General features: G+C 36.5%; 1 protein-coding gene across 1 annotated transcript in view; it reads left to right on the plus strand.

Moving 5' to 3' along the window:
* Window positions 1–18,724: 18,724 nt before the first annotated feature.
* Window positions 18,725–20,437, plus strand: part of LOC113080298 (low-density lipoprotein receptor-related protein 1B-like) — a gene marked incomplete at its 5' end in the record, with an annotated part of 67,419 nt that continues 65,706 nt past the window's right edge. The window contains one exon of the mRNA XM_026252496.1: window positions 18,725–18,881. Within this exon, the coding sequence (XP_026108281.1) occupies window positions 18,725–18,881 (157 nt within the window). The remainder of the gene's footprint in view (window positions 18,882–20,437) is intronic.

The following is a 20,437-nucleotide window of genomic DNA, read 5'->3' on the forward strand; positions in this document are numbered from 1 at the left end:
GCGTTAAAGGGTTGATTTAATATATATATATATATATATATATATATGTAACCCCTCTCACCCGGGTCCTCTCTGACTCTCCTCGCTCCGAGCGGCGCTCGAACCCGGGTCTCCAGCATGGGAGGTGGACGCACTAACAAGGAAGCTAAATGGCTACAGCCACTAGTGCGTCTCTTGAGAACGGGGAGTGAGGTTTACCTGCACAACACCACTCGCTGGCCTCCGTTACACTCACCCCCCTAAACCTCACTCCCATCTGGGTCACGGCACCAATGTAACCCCTCTCACCCGGGTCCTCTCTGACGCTCTTCTCACTCGCTCCGAGCGGGGCTCGAACCCGGGTCCCCGGCATGGGAGGCGGACGCACTAACAAGGAGGCTAAATGGCTAGTGCGTCTCTTGAGAACGGGGAGTGAGGTTTACCTGTGAGGTTTACCTGCACAGCACCACTCGCTGGCCTCTGTTACATATATATATATATATTTAGTAAACATTTTTTATTGAGACTATAAAAAATAATTCTGCATCTATTTTTAGGTGTGCCAGCTGCCACTCTGGGTGGCACAGGCACAGGAACACCCTGGCACACCCGTGGCTACGCCACTGGGTTAAATGCAGAGCATGAATTCTGAGTGTGGGTCACCAGCTGTATGTCACGTCAATTAAAAAAAAAAAAATCAATAACTTTATGAAAGGACTTATTTCAGTTCTCTTTCTCATTCGTTAACCCTGTAAAAACTGACATTATTGTCAGAAAAAAAAAATATATATATATATTAATCGTATACAATTTATATGTTTATTATATATATATATATATATATATATATATATATATATATATATATATATATATATATATATATATACAGTATATAGGCATCGGCTGTCAAAAAACACATATCGGTCGACCACTAATATGAATTTTCTAAGTCCTTTTGTGACTAAATATATGGTCACCTTAAATGTAGGTAGGCAATCATGTGTTTTTCTTTCCTCAGCAGGCTTTTGACCCAGACCCAATGACTCAACATAGCTGTGAGCCTCACGAGTGAATTACTCCTTGCACATTAATCAGTAAACTCACATGGCACGTTTCCCAGCGTACCTCTAAACATTTCTTACACGTGATATTTTAACAGAGCATGACAGAAGCACTGTCAGTTATCTTTTTAATTAGGCTTCTAATTGTTCAGAGTGTCTTATCTGTATGGTCCATACTATATCACGGTGCAGGTGGGGGCAGCGGTGGACACTCTACATGTGAATCCAGCACTCGGTCTGAGATTATTAATTGAGAGCATCAATAACGGCGAGCTTTGTTCTTCTTTGCCCCGAAGAGCACATTCATCATATGAGGTCAGTGCAGTCAGGCCGGGGAAAATGGGACAGCTTTGGCCACTAGGAGCCCAGATTCACTCCACAGTAAATCTCGCTGGCCTCACGGCACTGACAAAGTACCATAGCAGCTGAGACGCTTGGTGTGAGATTACTAAAGCATGTTCCTGCCTGTGGTCGTGTGCTGGGGATGATAAATCCAACCTGGTATATGGCTCACTTGAATGAAGAACTGATGCTAGATACTGTACATAGAATCGGCTTTGAGACAAAGACATGAAAACTACAGAGCACATGCACAAGGTTAAAGATGGTATAGGGTTACTGGATGTCCATGTTTTTTGGGGGCAGTCCTGCTTTTTTACTGTGTGTTCCAAACATCCTCAATAAAATTGGTTGTAGAATGTTAACTATATGTATAAGAATAAATAAAAAGAAACAGAACATGGGAGTGGTGAGTACTACTGGTAAGTGTACTGTATGTGTGTATGTTATTGATTTCTCACCATCATTTCATTCCAAACCCGTTAGACCTTAAATGAAGATGTTATTGATGAAATCCGATCTCAGACCCTACATAGACAGAAATGCAACTGACACATCAAGGCCAATAAAGGTAGTAAAGACATTGTTAAAACAGTCCATGTGACATCAGTGGTTCTACTGTAATATTGTGAAGCTACAAGAATAATTTTTGTGTGCAAATAAAACAAAAATAATAACCCTACTGGACAATTTCTTCTCTTTCGTGTCAGTTTTGGATGTGCGTTCACGGCAGTACCACAACAGCTTTTGAGTTTGGACTGGATGGTGCCAGACATTTATATTTATTATGATTTTATGATGGTGAAATATTAGTTTGGAGTTCAGGTTGTTTTGGCTAGGCTTAGATAAATTATGTGATATGTTTAGTATTAGAGTTTGATAGCTAGTTCTCCTTTGGACTGGATTGCACCCAAAGGGAAAAACAAAACAAAACAAAACAAATAAGTTTGTAAGTAGTTCAAATTACCTATGTTTTATAAAGTGAAGACATAAATTTAATAAAAAATCGTGAATAACTCAGAAAAAAAAGTGTTCAGTCACCCATAATAGATGCCTTCCTTTATCCATTCAAATATATTTTTAGCCTTTTTGTGTTGATCCTAAAGCTCGTGGACGTTATATATGAAGTACCCACATACCTCATACAAATGAGAAGGACATTCTCTTTTGTTTGCTTTCATATGTAAATACATCAATCTTTGCTTCTTTTTCTGTTTTGTTTTATCTGCTGTGTCTTCAGCCTTGGAAGAGGAATTTTACTTTGAATAGCATCAAAATTAAACTTTTTTTTTAGGAAGGTTTAGAGCATTCTTGTGTGGTGTTGCAAGGGTCTTCTAGATTATTTATTTATTTATTTTTGAAGGAGGCAACATAATCAAGATTCCTACCTTTTAGCAGGCACGTGCACAGGTAGGGCTCAACCTGTGCAGAGCACATGCCCTTTTTGCCCTTACACTTCGAAGTGCCCTTTTTTTGGTTGTTTTTTTTTTTTTTTTAATCAATGCTATTGGTCACCCTTTACGTCTGTCTGTCTGTTTTACAAATATTTAGCAAATGAAAGTTCTTAAAACGAGCTTGTGTAAATCTTATTCGATCCTCAAGCTGTCACCAAGCTGAACACCGCCCCCTCTATGTTCATTGAATCAACTGAAGTTCCACAGCAGCTGCACAGTAACAGCGGAGCTGAACAAAGTTTTGCGAAGGGTAAATAAATATCTTGTTGTTTGAATAAGTACTACTAAACACTATGTCTATAAAGGCTCATATTTTATGTATTGGATGTCTGTCTGACTGACTGAGACATGTGGGACGTCGCCTGAGAGAGAGGGCTAGCATTTGCCATCTAGTCATAGCCAATACATAGCCAACACTTAAATAGCCTGTGCATATAGTAGCATTTCATCTTTTATAAAATGCGATTTTGGCCAAATGCATTTTACCAGAGGAAAAACTGAGCGCTCCATCTATATAGCTAGAAAAAATCGTTTGTAACCTGTAGATGAAAATGTAATGTGATGCCGTCGCCGTTTTAATGACGGACAAAAAAATTTCACATTTGCACACATTCGCTGGTCAAAAACTATATATTGATAAGTAATACAACAACATATAATTTGTTTTTACCATCGGAAAATCATAACAGGTGCGCCCCCGCTCTGTTTCATACTGGAATTTACACAAAGCGACGAGTGATCCTCGTCACCAGATAACCAACCCAGTCTCATATAAAAACGTACCCTGACTACGTTGGTCCAAAGTGCAAAACGTAGAGGGGTTACAATAATGGCCCTTGAATTGTATGACTGTTACGTTTTTTTTTTGCCTATTCTTTTCCTATTGTTTAGCAACCCGATAACATATATTTCTAAGAAATTCTTCTTTGATTTATGATTGCTGATACACTTAATTTATAATTTAGGCTAATCATGTTATGTTATACTCTCCGCTCGTCCTCACATGTATAAAATGTAGTAAAACATGGTTGTACTACAGTAATGTAGTAGTAACTAAAAAAAAATTACAGAAGATCACTGTGAAATCTTTATATTTCATCATGCAGAATGAAATTCATGATTCATTCCAAGGCTTCATTTATTTGATCCAAAATACAGCAAAAACAGTAATATTGTGTAATATTTTTACAATTTTAAATAACCGTTTTCTATTTGAATATATTTTAAAATGTAATTTATTTTTGTGATCAAAGCTGAATTTTCAGCATCATTACTCCAGTTCAGAACTCTTCAGTGTCACGTGATCCTTCAGAAATGCTTTTCACTGCAACTGTACATTTCACACTATTTTTATGTATTTTTTCATTGCTGGCTTATTTTAGGGAAAGTGTAGTGAATAAGAGACCTTCAAGAGACCAATATCGCTGGTCCACCACAGTATCAAATTTTTTTTCTGGAATTTTTCTGGAGTTGGACATAATTACTTAAATTATATTTCAAAAAAGTTTGTCAAAAATACTTGACTCATTGCTCACCTTCCCCTCTTCTCAATGTCATTCATAATCATGTAAACCAAATAATACAAATTAGCTTATAAAACCAAACAGAATAAAAAAGATAATATATATAACTGATATAAAAAAAGGAGGGGGGTGCCCTTTTTCAGTTTCAGCACATGCCCCTCAAAAGGTCTGTGCACGGCCCTGCCTTTTAGAACAGCATTTACATCAATAGTGCACCTAAAATGCCTCTGTTGGCAGCTTACTATCTACTGGATTTTGGTTTTAGAACACAATATGAATGGTTATGGGTTTTTTCTTGAGATATTTTTTTTTTCAATTGATCCAAGCACTTAGAAGCTGTCCAGATTCATCTTTACTTTGAAAGTTATGCCAAATAGCAGACAAACCAACTCTATTTCATTGAATTTGAAGGACATGAAATGTTATGTCTAGACAGTGCAGATGCACTTTATGTACTAGTAGATAGGCTAGTCGTCATTAACTAATTGAATAAACTCATTAGAAACATAGAGCTTAGGGGAATTTCATTGAATGGGCTCTTTCCATGGGAAGAAATAGACTATAAAATGGATTTTAATGTTGAATAGATCTGAATGAGTTAGGGGGTATATCTGTTTCTAAGAGAGCTAACATCTAACATGTTCGATACCTCTCCTGAGCATTGCACAGCTTAGGGGTGCAAAAAAGTGGAAGTGAAAAAATCAAGAGTAAAATCTGACAAATAAATGTCCTAGCGCTAGCGCCTGGGGTGTCAACATGAGTGGGGGGAAAAAACTCCACCATGTGGAACATTCATCTCTATCTGAACTCTAATGTGATTTTAAATAACTAAAAGGATTAAGAAGACCATTGCATAATCCAGATTTCAAAGTGTGGTGATTTGTGATGTTTTGCATCTAGTTCCTGTGCTTGTGTGCAGGTTTTAATCCTCAGCAGTGAGTGATTCCCAACCAGGGGTACGTGTACCCCACATGCTTCCAGAAACCACTTGGAAAGATTTTGTTTTTTATTTGTTACGCCTATAAAACAATATTATAAATACAAATGATTAAAATAAAATAAATTATTGTAGAATTAACTGGGGCAATCAGGAAAATAAATGGAACAAATTTGAACACTCATTGCGGCTGCAATTTTCATAAATTAAAATTATGCCTTTTGCTTAAAAGAACCAATAACAATACATAATTTAATAAGCAGTTATGAAGATTTCTGTGTTTCGCCATTCATGTAGGTAGGAGCAAGGTGTACTTGTAACGAGGCTGTTCTAGGTGGGGAGTGAACCCGGGTCAGTTTGGTCCAAAGTCACTGAATTAATGGATTGAGCTAACTCCCCACTAAATGAATCCAAGAGCAGGGATGATCAAATGGCCAGGAGTCGTGGGTCTTCAACAAGACAAAACTTTACTAATAAAAAGTGCAACAAAACAAGTGAAGCTGTGCTTCCAAAAAACTGTACAAAGAAAAATAGACACAAGGGTCCAAAGACTTAAACTTAAACTTTGACAGACTTAGCTTGCAACAGGTAACATAGGCTCAAGACTGAACAATAAGGCATGGCACAAACACACTTAAATAGGGCAAGACACAGGTGTGAGGCATCAGGCATAATGAGTGGTAGGGTTCAGCAGGAGTCTGGTGAGGGTCGCCACCTGCCGACCAGGAGGAAAATAGCAGTCATGTTAAGGATTCCTTACAGTACTGAAATCAAAGTTAAAATAATTTCTGTTTATGTTATATGCAGATTAAAAAAGTATGCAGTAGGTACCGTATGTGTTTCAAGGCCTCTTACATTAACCAACAATAGTGTAGGGCAGTGCATTTAAAAAAAAAAAAAAAAAAAAAAAAAAAAACTACAGAGATGATTGCCTTTAATTACATTTAGCTTTAATTTTGCTCAAATACCTGTATTTTTAAAACCTGTCCAGATAATTTCTCAAATATATGGCTGATTCATGGCTACAGTGTCTGAGTCACACAGAATTGTCTATATTGTAAAGAGGCCTGCCATCTATCTGTAGCTCAGTTGCCAAGCCAACAATTGCCTGTTGCACTACAGAAGTGTGTACAGAAGGGATACATGATGTTTGTGTACAATATCTGCCTTGAAGTGAACTGGAACAGAAGCAGCCCGATTGCTGTGTCAGATATTAAGACATTCTCCTAGGCTTTCCATGAAACAGAATACACAAGTAAAGGAGAAATCCAGTTTCTTTGTGGAGAGAAATTTCAGCTCATCAGTTTTATTGCTGATCAAGTGCACATTAAAAAGGTATGAAGACATCACTGTCAAAACCACAACACTGACCCAACCTCCACCTCCTGATGAACTAAAATGGTTCAGTTCATGAACACTTTGGCCTACAGGCATAATTCTGGTTTCTTTCAAAAGTAGGTTTGTTGTCCATTTGTAGTCTGAGCTTTTTTTCTGTTCTCTCTTCAGACTGAATTTCTAAATGCCCCTCATACTTTTTAGAGGATTTTTGCATTGACTATATGTCTTTCAAGGCAATTGGTTTCTTTCGGCAGCAATTTAACCTCTTCTTGATGAATGGGGAAATACCAAAATCTATATTTTTAAACTTGCACTCCAATGGCGCATTTCAGTCACAATTTAGTTTGGGGACCAATTCGCACTATTAACTAACTATTAACTACGACCTTTTCCTAAATAAACTGCTAATGTGCTGCTAATTAATAGTTAGTAAAGTAGTTTTTATGTTAAGGTATGGATTTGGATTAAGGGACCTAAAATATGGTCAAGCAGAATAAAGCATTAATGTACTAATAAACAGCCAATATGCTAGTAATATGCATACTATTAAGCATCTTGTCTTATAAGCGAGTTATTACTGCAAAATAGCTTCAATGCGCATGTGTGACCTGCTCATAGGTGTACAGTAAGCTCATACTATTCTGATGACGAAATTTACGTCATGCACACTTGTATGCCCCCCCCCCCCCCCACCCCCCGCCCAATGAAGGCAGAACTTGAGTAGAGCCATAATATTGGGCATTACAGTTTCTCGCATTCATTGTAATGCCATGGTTCCATCTCAGCTCTATAGTCTTGAACATAGTTACAGCTATTATAATTAATTTGACTTTGCAAATTAGGTCAGAAATGGCTCCATTTTGGATGTTTTTAATTTACATGAATTGCTGCTAATATTACTGCTCTGAAGCAGGCATTTGATCACATGTAACAAAAAAAAAAAGCATGGGAAAGGTAGAGTTAGATGGCATCATTAGCTCTAGTACACATTTCAGCCTGACAATCAACTACCATTGTTCCCTCAAACACTTTCCTTAGGCCAACATTTTAGCTACTGCCTTGACCCCATGACATTGCTTTCTCTCCAGCAAGAGTGGCCATTATTGAGCTTGCCCTCTACACAAACCCACTCAAACAGGCCCTCATATCACACAGTCATTGGATGTCTGTTTCTGCTGTTCACATGGAGGGTGAGGAGGGGTATAATTCAGGTTTTACCTGTCAGGAAGGAAAAAATTGAAGGCTCTTTGAGCCTTTTAGGGTGGAAAAAGTGAACAGCATTATTTGTGTCTGGTATAGCTGAAGTGACATGAGTCTTTTTCGGTGACAGGCTTCGTCATGGGTCTTTTTGGCTGCTATTTTAGATCCACTTTGGAAGCTAGAAGCATTTGTGCAGTATATTTTATATTAAGTCTTATTTTGCTTGTAGTGGAATCCAGTTTTTTGCAGAAATGAGAAAGCTGAAAATGAATAGACTGAAATGAGACTGAAAACGGTTTTATGAAATTTAGTGTTGAAATGTTTGAGATTAGCCAGCATCTCTGAGGATGTGCAGTCAAAATACTTACTAACCTTCACAGAAATGTACTAACCTTTTTAAATTATCCCATAAAACAATTACTAGGACAAATTTATGTTGTGAATGTGAGGCACTAGACATTTAATGAAGAGGATTGGGGTTGGAGGGATCTGATTAGCATAAATATGTTAGCAAGGAGCAGCAAATTTAATTTTATATGAAATGTGTATTGACGTTTTGGGTTCATACAATGAGCATTAGGTAATGAAGAGTTGAGGAAAGTTGTTTTTAAAATACAAAACATTTTAATGATGTTCTCATGGCAACGTCATCTCTCTCTCTCTCTCTCTCTCTCTCTAGAGATATAAGACTTTTATATTTTATATTTTTATTCTTCAGGCATTTCAGAGTTAAAAATAAATGTTGGAATGGACTTCATGTCAGACCGGATATCACAAAAGGAATATTTTTCTGTAACAATTCTTTTAAATATCATAAATGGACGTTTGGAAGCCATCCCAAATGTCACATTCGTAAATAATACATGTCAACTTAGAAATCAAATATGCTCAGAATGAGATACTGAGGGCGGGAATCAGGCAAAACTGGTACATTGGCAACAAAATGGAAAATACTGGTGAAGCAAATGTGTGCTGAATTTGACTACTGACACTTCTTTTCCTGTGTGCAGCTTCATCCACACATCTAAGGGTTTCCCAGGAGATTTCAAAACCCTTTCCTTGGCCTTTAATGAGTACACCATCACTGTAGCACCCGGGCTGTCACCAATTCTTGCACAGTTTGAATACAGATGCATTGAAAGCACAAAACATATTGCAGGAATAAATAACATGAATTGGAAGTTTGTGAGGTTTATCATTGTCTAACTAATGTCTGTGAAAGTATTGGTTTATCAAATTATGTAGAAAATGAGTTTGGAATTGTATAAATAACACAAAGTTTTAATGACATTACATGTTATATATTAAGTGTGTGTGTGTGTGTGTGTGTGTGTGTGTGTGTATACACACACACATACGTACGCTGCAGTTTCACTATTGGTATTCATTTCATTCACTATATCCATCTATCAAATAGTTTATAAGTCAGCAATATATCTTGTACTGTACCTCTAATTTGTACGCCATGATTTATGGCATTGCAAAATTCACTCAAAAACAGTGATGCATTGTCTCTGACTCTGTTTGAGTATTAATGTGATCTTCCGTGGTGTGAATGCAAAGCGATTAAAAGATTTATTTGCCAACTTAATGAATTAATTAAATTTCAAAGCTCTTTATGTCAGTCAGTTACGGATAATTTTTCAGTGCGCTTCTACATGTCTGACAACGGAACTGTATTTCTTTACATGCATCTGCTGTTGCTCTATGTATAAGATGCTATACTTGCAATTACATACTATAATTATGATGAAACGGTGTGTCTGGAAACCTGTGCTGCTAACAACCTTGTTAACTAGCTGCATGAATGAGGTCACATGTTAAGTAATGAGGCCAGCCACTAAGATGCACTGTAATTAGACACTATTTATTGCAAATAGCTATTTTTCAATTTAGCTGATCATTGCCTGTATAATGTTTTTGTTTGTTTTTTTGTTACTTTTCTAGGTTGACTGACAGTGTATCTTTGTCTGCGTGCATTTGACTCTTTGAAAACTTGACTAGCAGCTAAAATATTTGAGTCCAGTTTTGTCCTACCTTAGGCTGTTAAAGATGGATAATTTGAAATGGGCTGTTTTGCCAGTGTTCATGGTGTGTGAAAATCAAAAGCTAGTGGGATCAATACTGAGCCCTGAGGTTCAAGATTATGTGAAATCAATTCAGCCAATTGCCATTCAGCATGACAGACCCTTTATGACCCCTAACCCTCACATGCTCCATACGTGCACCGTTTGAACCTATCATACTAATGCATATGGTCATCTTATCTTAATGCAACTTCATATCTCACATTATTTCCCCTATAGTTGATGCCAGGTCAAACTTTGCTGCTCTCCAGAGGTCTTCTGCAGCAGATACTTTTATGTTCTCCACTCTTCTACCTGCAGAAGAAGATAGAGCTAATTGACTGAATAATTTGCGGCGTCAGAGACGTGCCATACCCTCCTTCTGCACTCATGGTTTATAAGGCTTTTAAAAAGCAGTGATCGACTCGCATGATAGATTCAAATGGAGCATTCCGGCCTCGTTTTGCTCTTCCACCTGTTCATTGGAGTCTAACCGGACCCATATAACAGTAAAGCTAATATTGATTTTGTTGAAAAACACTCATTGGTTTCGTTGTCACACTTAATGGTTGTGTCAAAACATTTCAGACTTCCTGATAGCACACTTTTCCTTTATAATCTGACCTCAGGGCTCAAAAGCACCTTTTAAAAACTCTTTAAATGGTTTTAATCTTTTGTCAGTAGTTCTAAGCTGTTATCATATCTTATACGGACGGAATTGTATTAAAACATTGTCAATAAGCTTTGGAGCAATGATTTTATGCTTTGAATAGCATTAGCATATAACATATAGAATAGCATAGGAGAATGAATAGCTGCTTTTTGTAACCCCCTCTTCCCCCATTCTGACTACAAAACAAACTTGGGATTCCTTTTCACTTTGTCCTTTTCTTTTGCTCAGAGCATGTCAAAGAGATCCTAAAAAGCACTTTAGGTAATTACAAATAGAAGCCAAGCTTTAGGCCCATGGGAAGAAAACTTCTCACACTCAGCCCTGTGTAATGATTCTTTAGTTCGTTCATCATTTTCTTATCTCATTGAGCTTCTAGACCTGTGGCAATGACTGTACTAGCCCTTGCTAGAAAATCAAGGGCTTCATAATTCAAAAACGATGTGCTTTTTTTTCTAGTTGAGCTAATCATTTGTGGATTTAATAGTGACTGAATTTGCTCTAGATTTCATATGGTCTTGTAAAAGGTGGGAAAAAGCCTTAGTTTCAGTATATGCCAATAGACTAAGCATTTATGCTAATTGTCCCAGCGGTAAGAGCCGACAGCTCTAAAGTCCCTGGAGAATGGCAGGGTCTATTGATAATTGTGGTATCCTGGGTTTATTCAGATTAGCTAAGTGACTTTTTCTCCATTAGGACTGTGAATCCAAATAATGACATAAATATGGAAAGATGCAAATAGACAAACTGAATTGTCAGAGTTTTAACCTCCTTCACAGCCCCCAGGGGATAAACCCCTTCACCTGAGAGCAGCAAAAGCAGTTTAATTCAGCATTTCACAACCACCCACATTATACTGTAGCATTTCAAATGATCTCAGCATATGGAGCAACACTTTATAAGATTAGCCCATTCAGCCGTACTTATCACCACCCACATGCATAGTAACGATTACATACATATTAACTTCACCCAAAACATCAGTTATAGCCCATTATTTTTGACCTCAGATACAAGATCATTAGCAGCTGAAGGCTCTAACTTGATATTGTTATGCTAACTTTACATTTAGATCTAACGTGTGTCCCTCTGATTTTAGGGGAATGAAACTAATCAAACCTTCTGGAGAAAATGTCCTGCTGCGTGAACCCCGCTGATTTCATCGGCAGATAAACTGCAGAAGCTGTAATATCAGAAGAGTTTGGGCATCTTAATCACAGCCCCCCTCTGCTGCCTCCCACACAGTGGGAAACTCCTACTGGAAATAACGGTCCAAAGTGGATAAAAAAAGTCTTTGTTAAGTGCTAATTTGGGAAAAGACTCTTATCTTTTTTCTTAAAAATGGTAACATGGATTTCAAGGAACTTGAAAAAACATATTTTAATTGTGTAAATTAAAAGAAGACGCATTGACTTGAAGTGTATTGTTCGAGTGCTCTTCTCTGTTATCAGGACTACAGAGGCAATCTTTCCCAGCTGTAATGAAACAATGATATCGAGAGAATAGAATCCTTCACGTCTTCCTCAAGAAGACATGTTGTTTAGGGAACCTTGACTGGTGGTTCACCTCATGGAGTGACTGAGATACTGCCTGCTTTAGTGCCCATTATCTTCCCTGATTGATAATCATGGCATGAGGGATATAAACCCATAAATGAGGCTTAGCACTGTTAAGAATGTCAGCTGTCCATGTGACCTTGAGCGGAGAAAGGAGATTTTGCACAATTCTGATGTTTGATGAATACGGTATAGCAGAGGTCGCCAGAGATGCAAATAGGGTCATGAGAGATTTATATGAAGTATGACAGAATGTATGGCATTTGCAAATTTATTTTTAAGTAGAATTTTTACAACTGTACAAAAAAAGTGTAAAAAGAAATATTGAAATCTTGTTCTTCTACCTTGTCTTTGGATTAATCTGTTCACAACTTGAAAAAGGTTTCCTGTGAAGACGTACTAAAGTTTTAGCAGTACATGCAAAATTAATAAGATTAATTTAATGGTGTATTTTTTGTGAGACATTATCTATAGGCCTATTAAACAAAAAAATACAAGGAAAACAGTACACAAATATTGTGAAATATCATATGTAATTTAAAATAAATGTTTTATATTCTCATACACTTTAAAATATAATTATTCCTATTCTTCCTTCAGAAATCATTCTAATATGCTGATTGCTGCTCAAACAAAATCTTTTTAAATTCCAAAAAAAAAAAGTGTTGTAAAAGGTATAAGTATATATATATATTTATTTATTATTATTATTATTATTTAATGTATAGGAAGTTTATTTGTTTTTTGCAACAGTGTCTTTACTGTAACTGGGTTACTGTGCCATTTTGAATGGTAGTCTGTATATGGTGCTTAAAATATTACGTTAAATGTAGGTTATAATGAATTCAAAGGTGACCTGGATGCAAAGATGAACTCCATGTGTCAAACCCACAGCCTCAAAAGATGAATATGCAAATATGCAAGTCTCACTAACTGAGCGTCCTTAAACTGCTGGCACTTTCTGCATATTTTTTGCACTTATTTTAAGCTCTCTTGTTCAGTCAGTAATAATGTATATATAGTAAAAAGTGTTGTTTTCCTCAAGAATGCCACCACTTATAAGTGTGCAGCTTAATTATTTTAGACAGATGCAGTGTTAAGTCACAAAATGTTTCAGACATGTTTAAAAGGTTGAGAGCCCTCGCAGTATAGCTTTTGATGCATTGCTTTTACATTGGCACTGTATACATAACCCTGAAACAGCATACAAGCATATAGTCGCCTATGATGCATTGTGAGTTTAAATCTATCTGATGTGTACAGAGATTTAGATTGTGCCTTTATTTGTCTTGCATCGAGCAACACCATGAAAGGAAGAATATCTTTTGAGGACTGTACATTTAAACTCACGCTCATGAATAATTCATTGTTTACAAGGTAGATTATACCAAGCAGTCGGCTTCTCTGGCAATGACTGTTAAAAATCTGACTGCGTTCCCTTTGATAATTTGTTGACATGCCCCCGCTGTTGTTTCGAAAATAAAAATGACCTCACTGGAAAAGTGAAGGTCAGGCAGAGCTTAATGAAGGCCCTGTTGTCCTTTCCTATTGATTTCTCCGCTAGCCTGGCTACACACAGTCCGACTGGCTCAGAGTTGCCATGGTAAAGGTCTTTTGGCAGAGGATGTGTTTCCTGGATGGAGTGCCTTGTGGAATTTGTAAATGTGCGGCACCTCCGAGCATCATTATCCCCTCCCTCCTCGAACTCAGCTGGCTGGCCGCACATGGGCACAAACCGGAGCCTCAAGCATGGTCTCCGCGAACCCCATTTGATGTGCTTTTTCAGTGGAAACGCAGATCAATATGAATGAAAAGTGAAGCAGAACAAATAGTTTGGCTCTCGCACTGACATTCACTGGTGTTATATGGGTGAATCTTGCTGCTAAATGACATTCTCAAGACATTTATGTAATAGGTGTCTGGTAATATTAATGTTAATCATGGTTTTCTGATCAAAACTGAGGCAGCTGACATTTAGATCAAAATACCATGTAGTATATGTCAAGGTGAGAATTAAATAGTTCACTGGCCGTCTTGGGTTGGGAAGCTCAAAAAGAGGAGCGCATGATGGTTGCATGTGTTTGTGTTAGACGCAAGGTTTAGCATGCGTGAGGTTTTATCCTTTCACAAGTGTCAGAGAAGAATTATATGGATCATATCTAATCTTGAAGGATTTTCACAGCCTTAGAATGACTTATAGCAAGATTTCCTATGAAATCTAACTAGGAGAATGTCATAGTACTGTGTACATTGACCTCAACATGAAAATGTCACTTACATGGCCTAATACCTTTTTAGTGCAAATTAGGTAAATCCTTCTATGCTGTTGACATAGTTATTTTCTCTTAGCTATTATTTAATTGACAGTGATTATCTTTCTTGAGTTTGGAAATTGTTATGTTGTCTTTTCTATTATGCCACGGTAGGGCTGTCAAGGTAAGGAGACAGTCTTGGGTGCGTTGCATGACAGCGAACAGTTGGAAAGATAATGAGACTGAAGGGGCTTGAACAGCTGTTGAGCATCCAGTTAAAGCTTAAATTAAATGCAAGGTGATTCATTTCTGAGGGTTATACTGGAGCATCATTGATTCAGGCTCATTAATGGGGCTCAAAATTGTAGATGAGCATATTCAAACAGTTGTTTTGTTGTCTTTGGTATATTAGGGATGCAATATGAAATGTAACAACATAGTTAGCCTAAGGTTAAATGCATATGTTTTTTTAGAGGTTTTATAATAATTTACTTCAATCAAATTAAAAATTGTACACTGAAGAAAATAAAACATGGATTATTGTATGTGTACATCAAATTTATTTTGGGAGAAGTATTATTTTCCCTATTTTTACCCAAAATAGTATGAATTGGCCATTATAAAGCACTATACACATATATATATATACGTATATATATATATATATATATATATATATATATATATATATATATATATATATATATATACACACACACAGTACAGAAGTTTGGAAACATTACTATTTTTAATGTTTTTGAAAGAAGTTTCTTCTGCTCATCAAGCCTGAATTTATTTGATCAAATATACAGAAAAAACTGTAATATTGTGAAATATTATTAAAACTTAAAATAATAATTTTCTATTCGAACATACTTAAAAAAAAATATATATATATATTCCTGTGATGCAAAGTTGAATTTTCAGCATCATTACTCCAGCCTTCAGTGTCACATGTAACATCCAGTCTATCAATATTCTTATTTATTATGAGTGTTGGAAACAGTTCTGCTGTCTAATATATTTGATGAATAAAAGGTTAAAAAGAAACTGCATTTATTCAAAATATAAAATTATATATATATATATATATATATATATATATATATATATATATATATATATATATATATATATATATATATATATATATATATTCTAATAATATATTTAATAATATATAATTGAGTATGACTTTCAGGTGCTTTATACACCACTGTTCTAATAAACACATGAATTGCATATGTTCAAACAGCGCGGCACGAACTTGTGGAACTGTCTCGTTAAGCCAGGGTTCCAAGTCCAAACTGCAAGGGAGAATTCTGCGTTGAAACTGTTATGGAATTTTCACACACAGGACGTGGAATGTGCTGCGCTATGGTACTCATTCATTTCTATGTGTGCCGCGCGAGGACGATTTGTTGCTGCATCAACCAAAGTGCATGCGAAGCGGAGCACACCACTGGCGTGCAAGCTGCCCTCGCAAAGTTCAAAACAGTTGTGTGTGTGTGTATATATATATATATATATATATATACTGTATATATATATATATATATATATATATATATATATATATATATATATATATATATATATATATATATATATATATATATATAGCAAATTAATTTAAGTATTAAAATATATTTTATTTTATTTTTTTATTGCAAAATGTATCAAATGTATTATGGAAAATGGAAATGGTTTGTGAAGATGCTTGAATGGGTTGTGCTTGAATATTTGGATTAAACAACATCATGTATATGAACTGAGCTTACTCTGTGGCATAGGCGCCTAGCGTCAAACAACTATTTTCCTTGACATGTTCATCAAACAAGATTGGCAGAGCCTCCATCTAGAGTTCTGAAGACCATCGCTTCTATTCACCAGCTCCCTGTCACAGTTTTACATATCGAAACTGACGGAATCACAAAGGCTGAGGAGCTTTAATGAGCCAAAGTTCTCTCCTCGTTGAGGTGGCAGCTTGTGTCAGAAATGAAGCTCATAATAACATGCCAGTCCAAGCTTCACTGAACATTTCCTACTGTTATGGTAATGGGTTACCGCTACTTCATCAAAGAGTTAGGGCCGTTGTTATTTTTATCTTCCTTCTTCGTGCCTGTATGAAATTATCTCTGAATGACCGCTGCATTTAGTGGTTCAGTGTAGCATTCCCTCCTTTCAGATGTTAATTCCGTTTTTGTGTCAGAAAACAAATGATGCAAGATTTTATTCCTTGACAGGTTTGAAGTGTTTTGTGCAGTTTTTCTTTTTGTACATTTTGAACTTTCTGTGGAGAATTTATTGAAACAGAGCTGTGGAAGCATCAAACACTCGAGTCAAAAAGTGAAGGCCTCTTGAGGTCTGCTGACGGGAGGTAAAGTGGCATCACTGGTCATTCCAATAATTCAAATTGGGCTATGCTTTAAAGGGCATCCCGACATGAAAGCAGATACACATCTGTGGACAGATGCCGCTCCAAGGCTCTGAAGTTGCCTCTTTTATGGGTTTTGCAGCTTGCGAAAGAAACTCTCCTCAGGTAAAAGGAATGTTTTTTAAATGGTAACCAATTCAGCTGCAAAGATAAAGATGCCTTCAGACTGGACTCAGGAGATCTTTTATTCGGAGGCCTGACCAAACCTTTCCTCTCCTTGGCTATTTTTCATCCAGTTGAATTTGATTCAGGTGAACTTTTTTTGTTTTTAACTGTCAGTCAGCATTTTCCTGCAAAATATGAAGCTAGTATCGCTTTGGCTTGAAATCCGTTTCAATAACCACTCATCCGAAAATATAGACATGTCTTTTTAAAGCCACTACAACAATCAAATCACCGTCACTATTCATTCGGGGCAGCAGAATTGCTGTTGTTTTTGTTAGTAAGAATGAAGGACAGAGGGCAGTCCTCATCATATTCCCTGTAATTGCTTTTTGACTGATGTGCAGCTGCCATTGAATTGAATCAGGCCAGATTACCAACCGAGTTTCTGAGCCACTGTGGCTCAAAAGAAAGTGAATCAATTGTAGAAGAACCCAGCCCTCAAACAATTTGCTAGATCCATTCTTTCCCATAGAACTAATCTTCAGTCATGCTAGAGAGAAATGGAGCAGTGCCTCTTATTATAAGATGTGCAAGAACACATTTGGATTTTAAAATTATGTAGGATCAATTTGTGAAGTCAGTTGTCTGGTGCTGAATTCCCATGTTGCTGCATTTGAAGATGTGTATCTGTGTATTTCTAACCTAACAAAACACCAGTTTATAATTACACGACATGTTCAATAGTGCAAGTGCTTTGTTCAGTTCCTAGTGAGATATTAAAGAGATTAAATTTAATGTGATTGACTCATGCATATGTCAACTTGAACTTCTTTCGCGTTCCACCAAAGAAAGTCATAAAGATTTGAAATGAAACTGAAGGTGAGTAAATTCTAAAAAAAAAAAAAAAAAAAAAAATCACATTTACTTCATCCAAAAATTTGAAGCTTCTTTAAAAACAAAGCATTGCAATATAGTTTATGGATTTCATGTGACCAGAACCAGAACAAGGTAGCATTCCTTGGCATGTAGCAGTGAGCTACAGTCGTAGTGTGTGGAATTGGGAATTGTTCAATATACAAGTTACAAAATGTAACACTATCAAAGCATTAAATGTAGAGGTGTAGTGAGAAACGCTGTTCATTTACAGTTTGTTGTGGCCTAATTTTGAGGCCTGCAGCTTGAAAGAGATAAAGAGTTTGAGAAAGACAGAGAGGGAGAGACTGGGAGCAAGATGAAACCGTTTGACATTTATAATTCTGTCCCTTGATAGTGAATTTGCTTGGCGGGGATTGTGTGTGTGTGTGTGTGTGTGTAGTAATGTGGTGGTGGGGCACAGCAATGACAGAGAGCAGTGGTGCATAGAATTATCACTTGCATTCCTGCTCAACATTTCAGAATTGGAGCATTTTGGATCATAATCATTTTGATATGTACATAAATCATGTAGCTTCTTTAGAAGGGAAATGTGTGGCCCAGTTCTGAGTAATACCTGAAGGATTCTCATGGCTGCTTGATATTCTGATCTTATAGTCGTGTTTTTTCTTGTAAATATCACTGGACGTCAGGTTTGTTGTACTGACAAAAGAGAACGGAAGAATGATGTTCTGATGTTACTGAAACTGAAATCGCCCTTAATACTGATTATTCCTGTCTGACTGTTCAGTAAAATTTATTGACATCACATTCATGTCACTATAATGAATTATTGTGAGTTCATGCATTTCATGGATACTTACTAATCATTATTTTTATTACACAATCATGTAATTTAGACATTTAATAACTGTACTGCACCTCATTCCATACTCCATCTCTGTCTCCACCCCCTCTCTCATTAGAACCCATTTTGTGTGACGTTGGAGAGTTTCTGTGCGGTGACCAGCTGACCTGTGTGTCCGAGAGCTGGCTTTGTGATGGGGAACCAGACTGTCCAGATGGTTCTGATGAGGTTCTGGACAAATGTAAGTAACCATTAAACCAACCCACAATGCCTCAAAACAGATCATTATGTCAACATCACTGCATTCCCATATCTCTGTGCACCAAATAATCAGCATCAGCCTGCGCATTAATGTTCCTCACTTTATTTCATTCCAGGTTGCACTTCACATGCAAATTGTGGGGAATGATAGCTGGGAATTTTAAAGAGATGGAAGTGTCCTGTTTTTAATATTTAATTGTATTCATGAAAAGATCTATCAGTTTAGGCTAAAACCTTGTGCCCAATTGCTTCATGTAGATGCAGGACATTTCTAGAAGAGCTTAATTTATTACAGATTCCAGGCACAGTGGGTCAACTATTCTCACCAGTGGTATTCTATTATCATTTAGATTAATCATGTTCGCTCTGTTTTATTTATAATGTCTTAGAATGGTTTCCAGGCATATTTATCATGGGGATTTTGTGGGGCTCATTACCATAGATTATGTATCGATAGGAAATGCGTTTCAATCAGCTTTTCGCAACAAAATGTGCAGTGCAATTTAATGTGTTTGTAAGCCAACACAGATTGCTATCGCATGAGTGTACTAACAGCACTCCAATGGCATGGGTAATTTTATTCATGTGTTTGTGCATATATTGGGCTTCCCGAGGTTACCGTGTTGCTTACAATAGTGGAGTAAAATCAATGAGTAAGCAGTGCTGTCCCTTTAATCTATGAGGCTGTATGTATGTATACATACAGCTTCATATATTCATAGATGTATTTATCTATGTAGTTAGACAGTCCTAATCATATAGAGCTGCCAAGGACTGAAATAAGCACATTAGAAAAATAAAACAATTGTCAATGTACATTTTCTCCATAAGAGGTAAAATAAAGATCTAAGATATAGATTTTCCAATTTTAAAACCATATAAATTGTTTGGCTAAAAATTATCTATTAAATTATTAAACAAAACATTTTCCAAAAATGGTAGCTGTGGGGTAAGGTGTGCCATCTGCTTCAGGAAAAGCAGTGTCAGTAACTCAACTGATGTTGATGATAAGCTTTGCATTTAAATGCAGGAAATACTTTGGAAATGCATTGCTCTTGTTAAAACTGTACCCAGTTTCTTTTCCAAAAAGCTGAGGGAGTGCTGGCAAAGAAAAAAAAAAAAAGAATCAAGAATTTGGTTCCCACACTGAAGAAGCTACCTCAGCCACACAAAAACTGGACAACTACTACAGTAGGACATATTTCATATTTACCAACAGCTTTGGTTGTTGGAATGTGAATTAAGAAAATATATACGTTTTTTCAGTCTAATAATGGATCTTTTGAATGCTTTTTTTTTTTAGCAAGAGCATAATTAGCACTAGTTTAAGCCTCTAAAGTTGGATAATAAAATGGGATTTTTATGTTATTTTGTATATCATTATGAGCTTATTTGATTCAGTTTAACCCCCTCAGTCACCCCTTTTTATTTTTATTATGCAGTCCTTTTTTTCCTATGGTCCTGCATTCTGGACACTTTCCTCTAATGTTAGTTGATAGCAGACATTGAAATTTAATAAGATTCATTAATTCCATC

This window comes from Carassius auratus, unplaced genomic scaffold (assembly GCF_003368295.1).
Source record: "Carassius auratus strain Wakin unplaced genomic scaffold, ASM336829v1 scaf_tig00030803, whole genome shotgun sequence".
Lineage (NCBI taxonomy): Eukaryota > Metazoa > Chordata > Actinopteri > Cypriniformes > Cyprinidae > Carassius > Carassius auratus.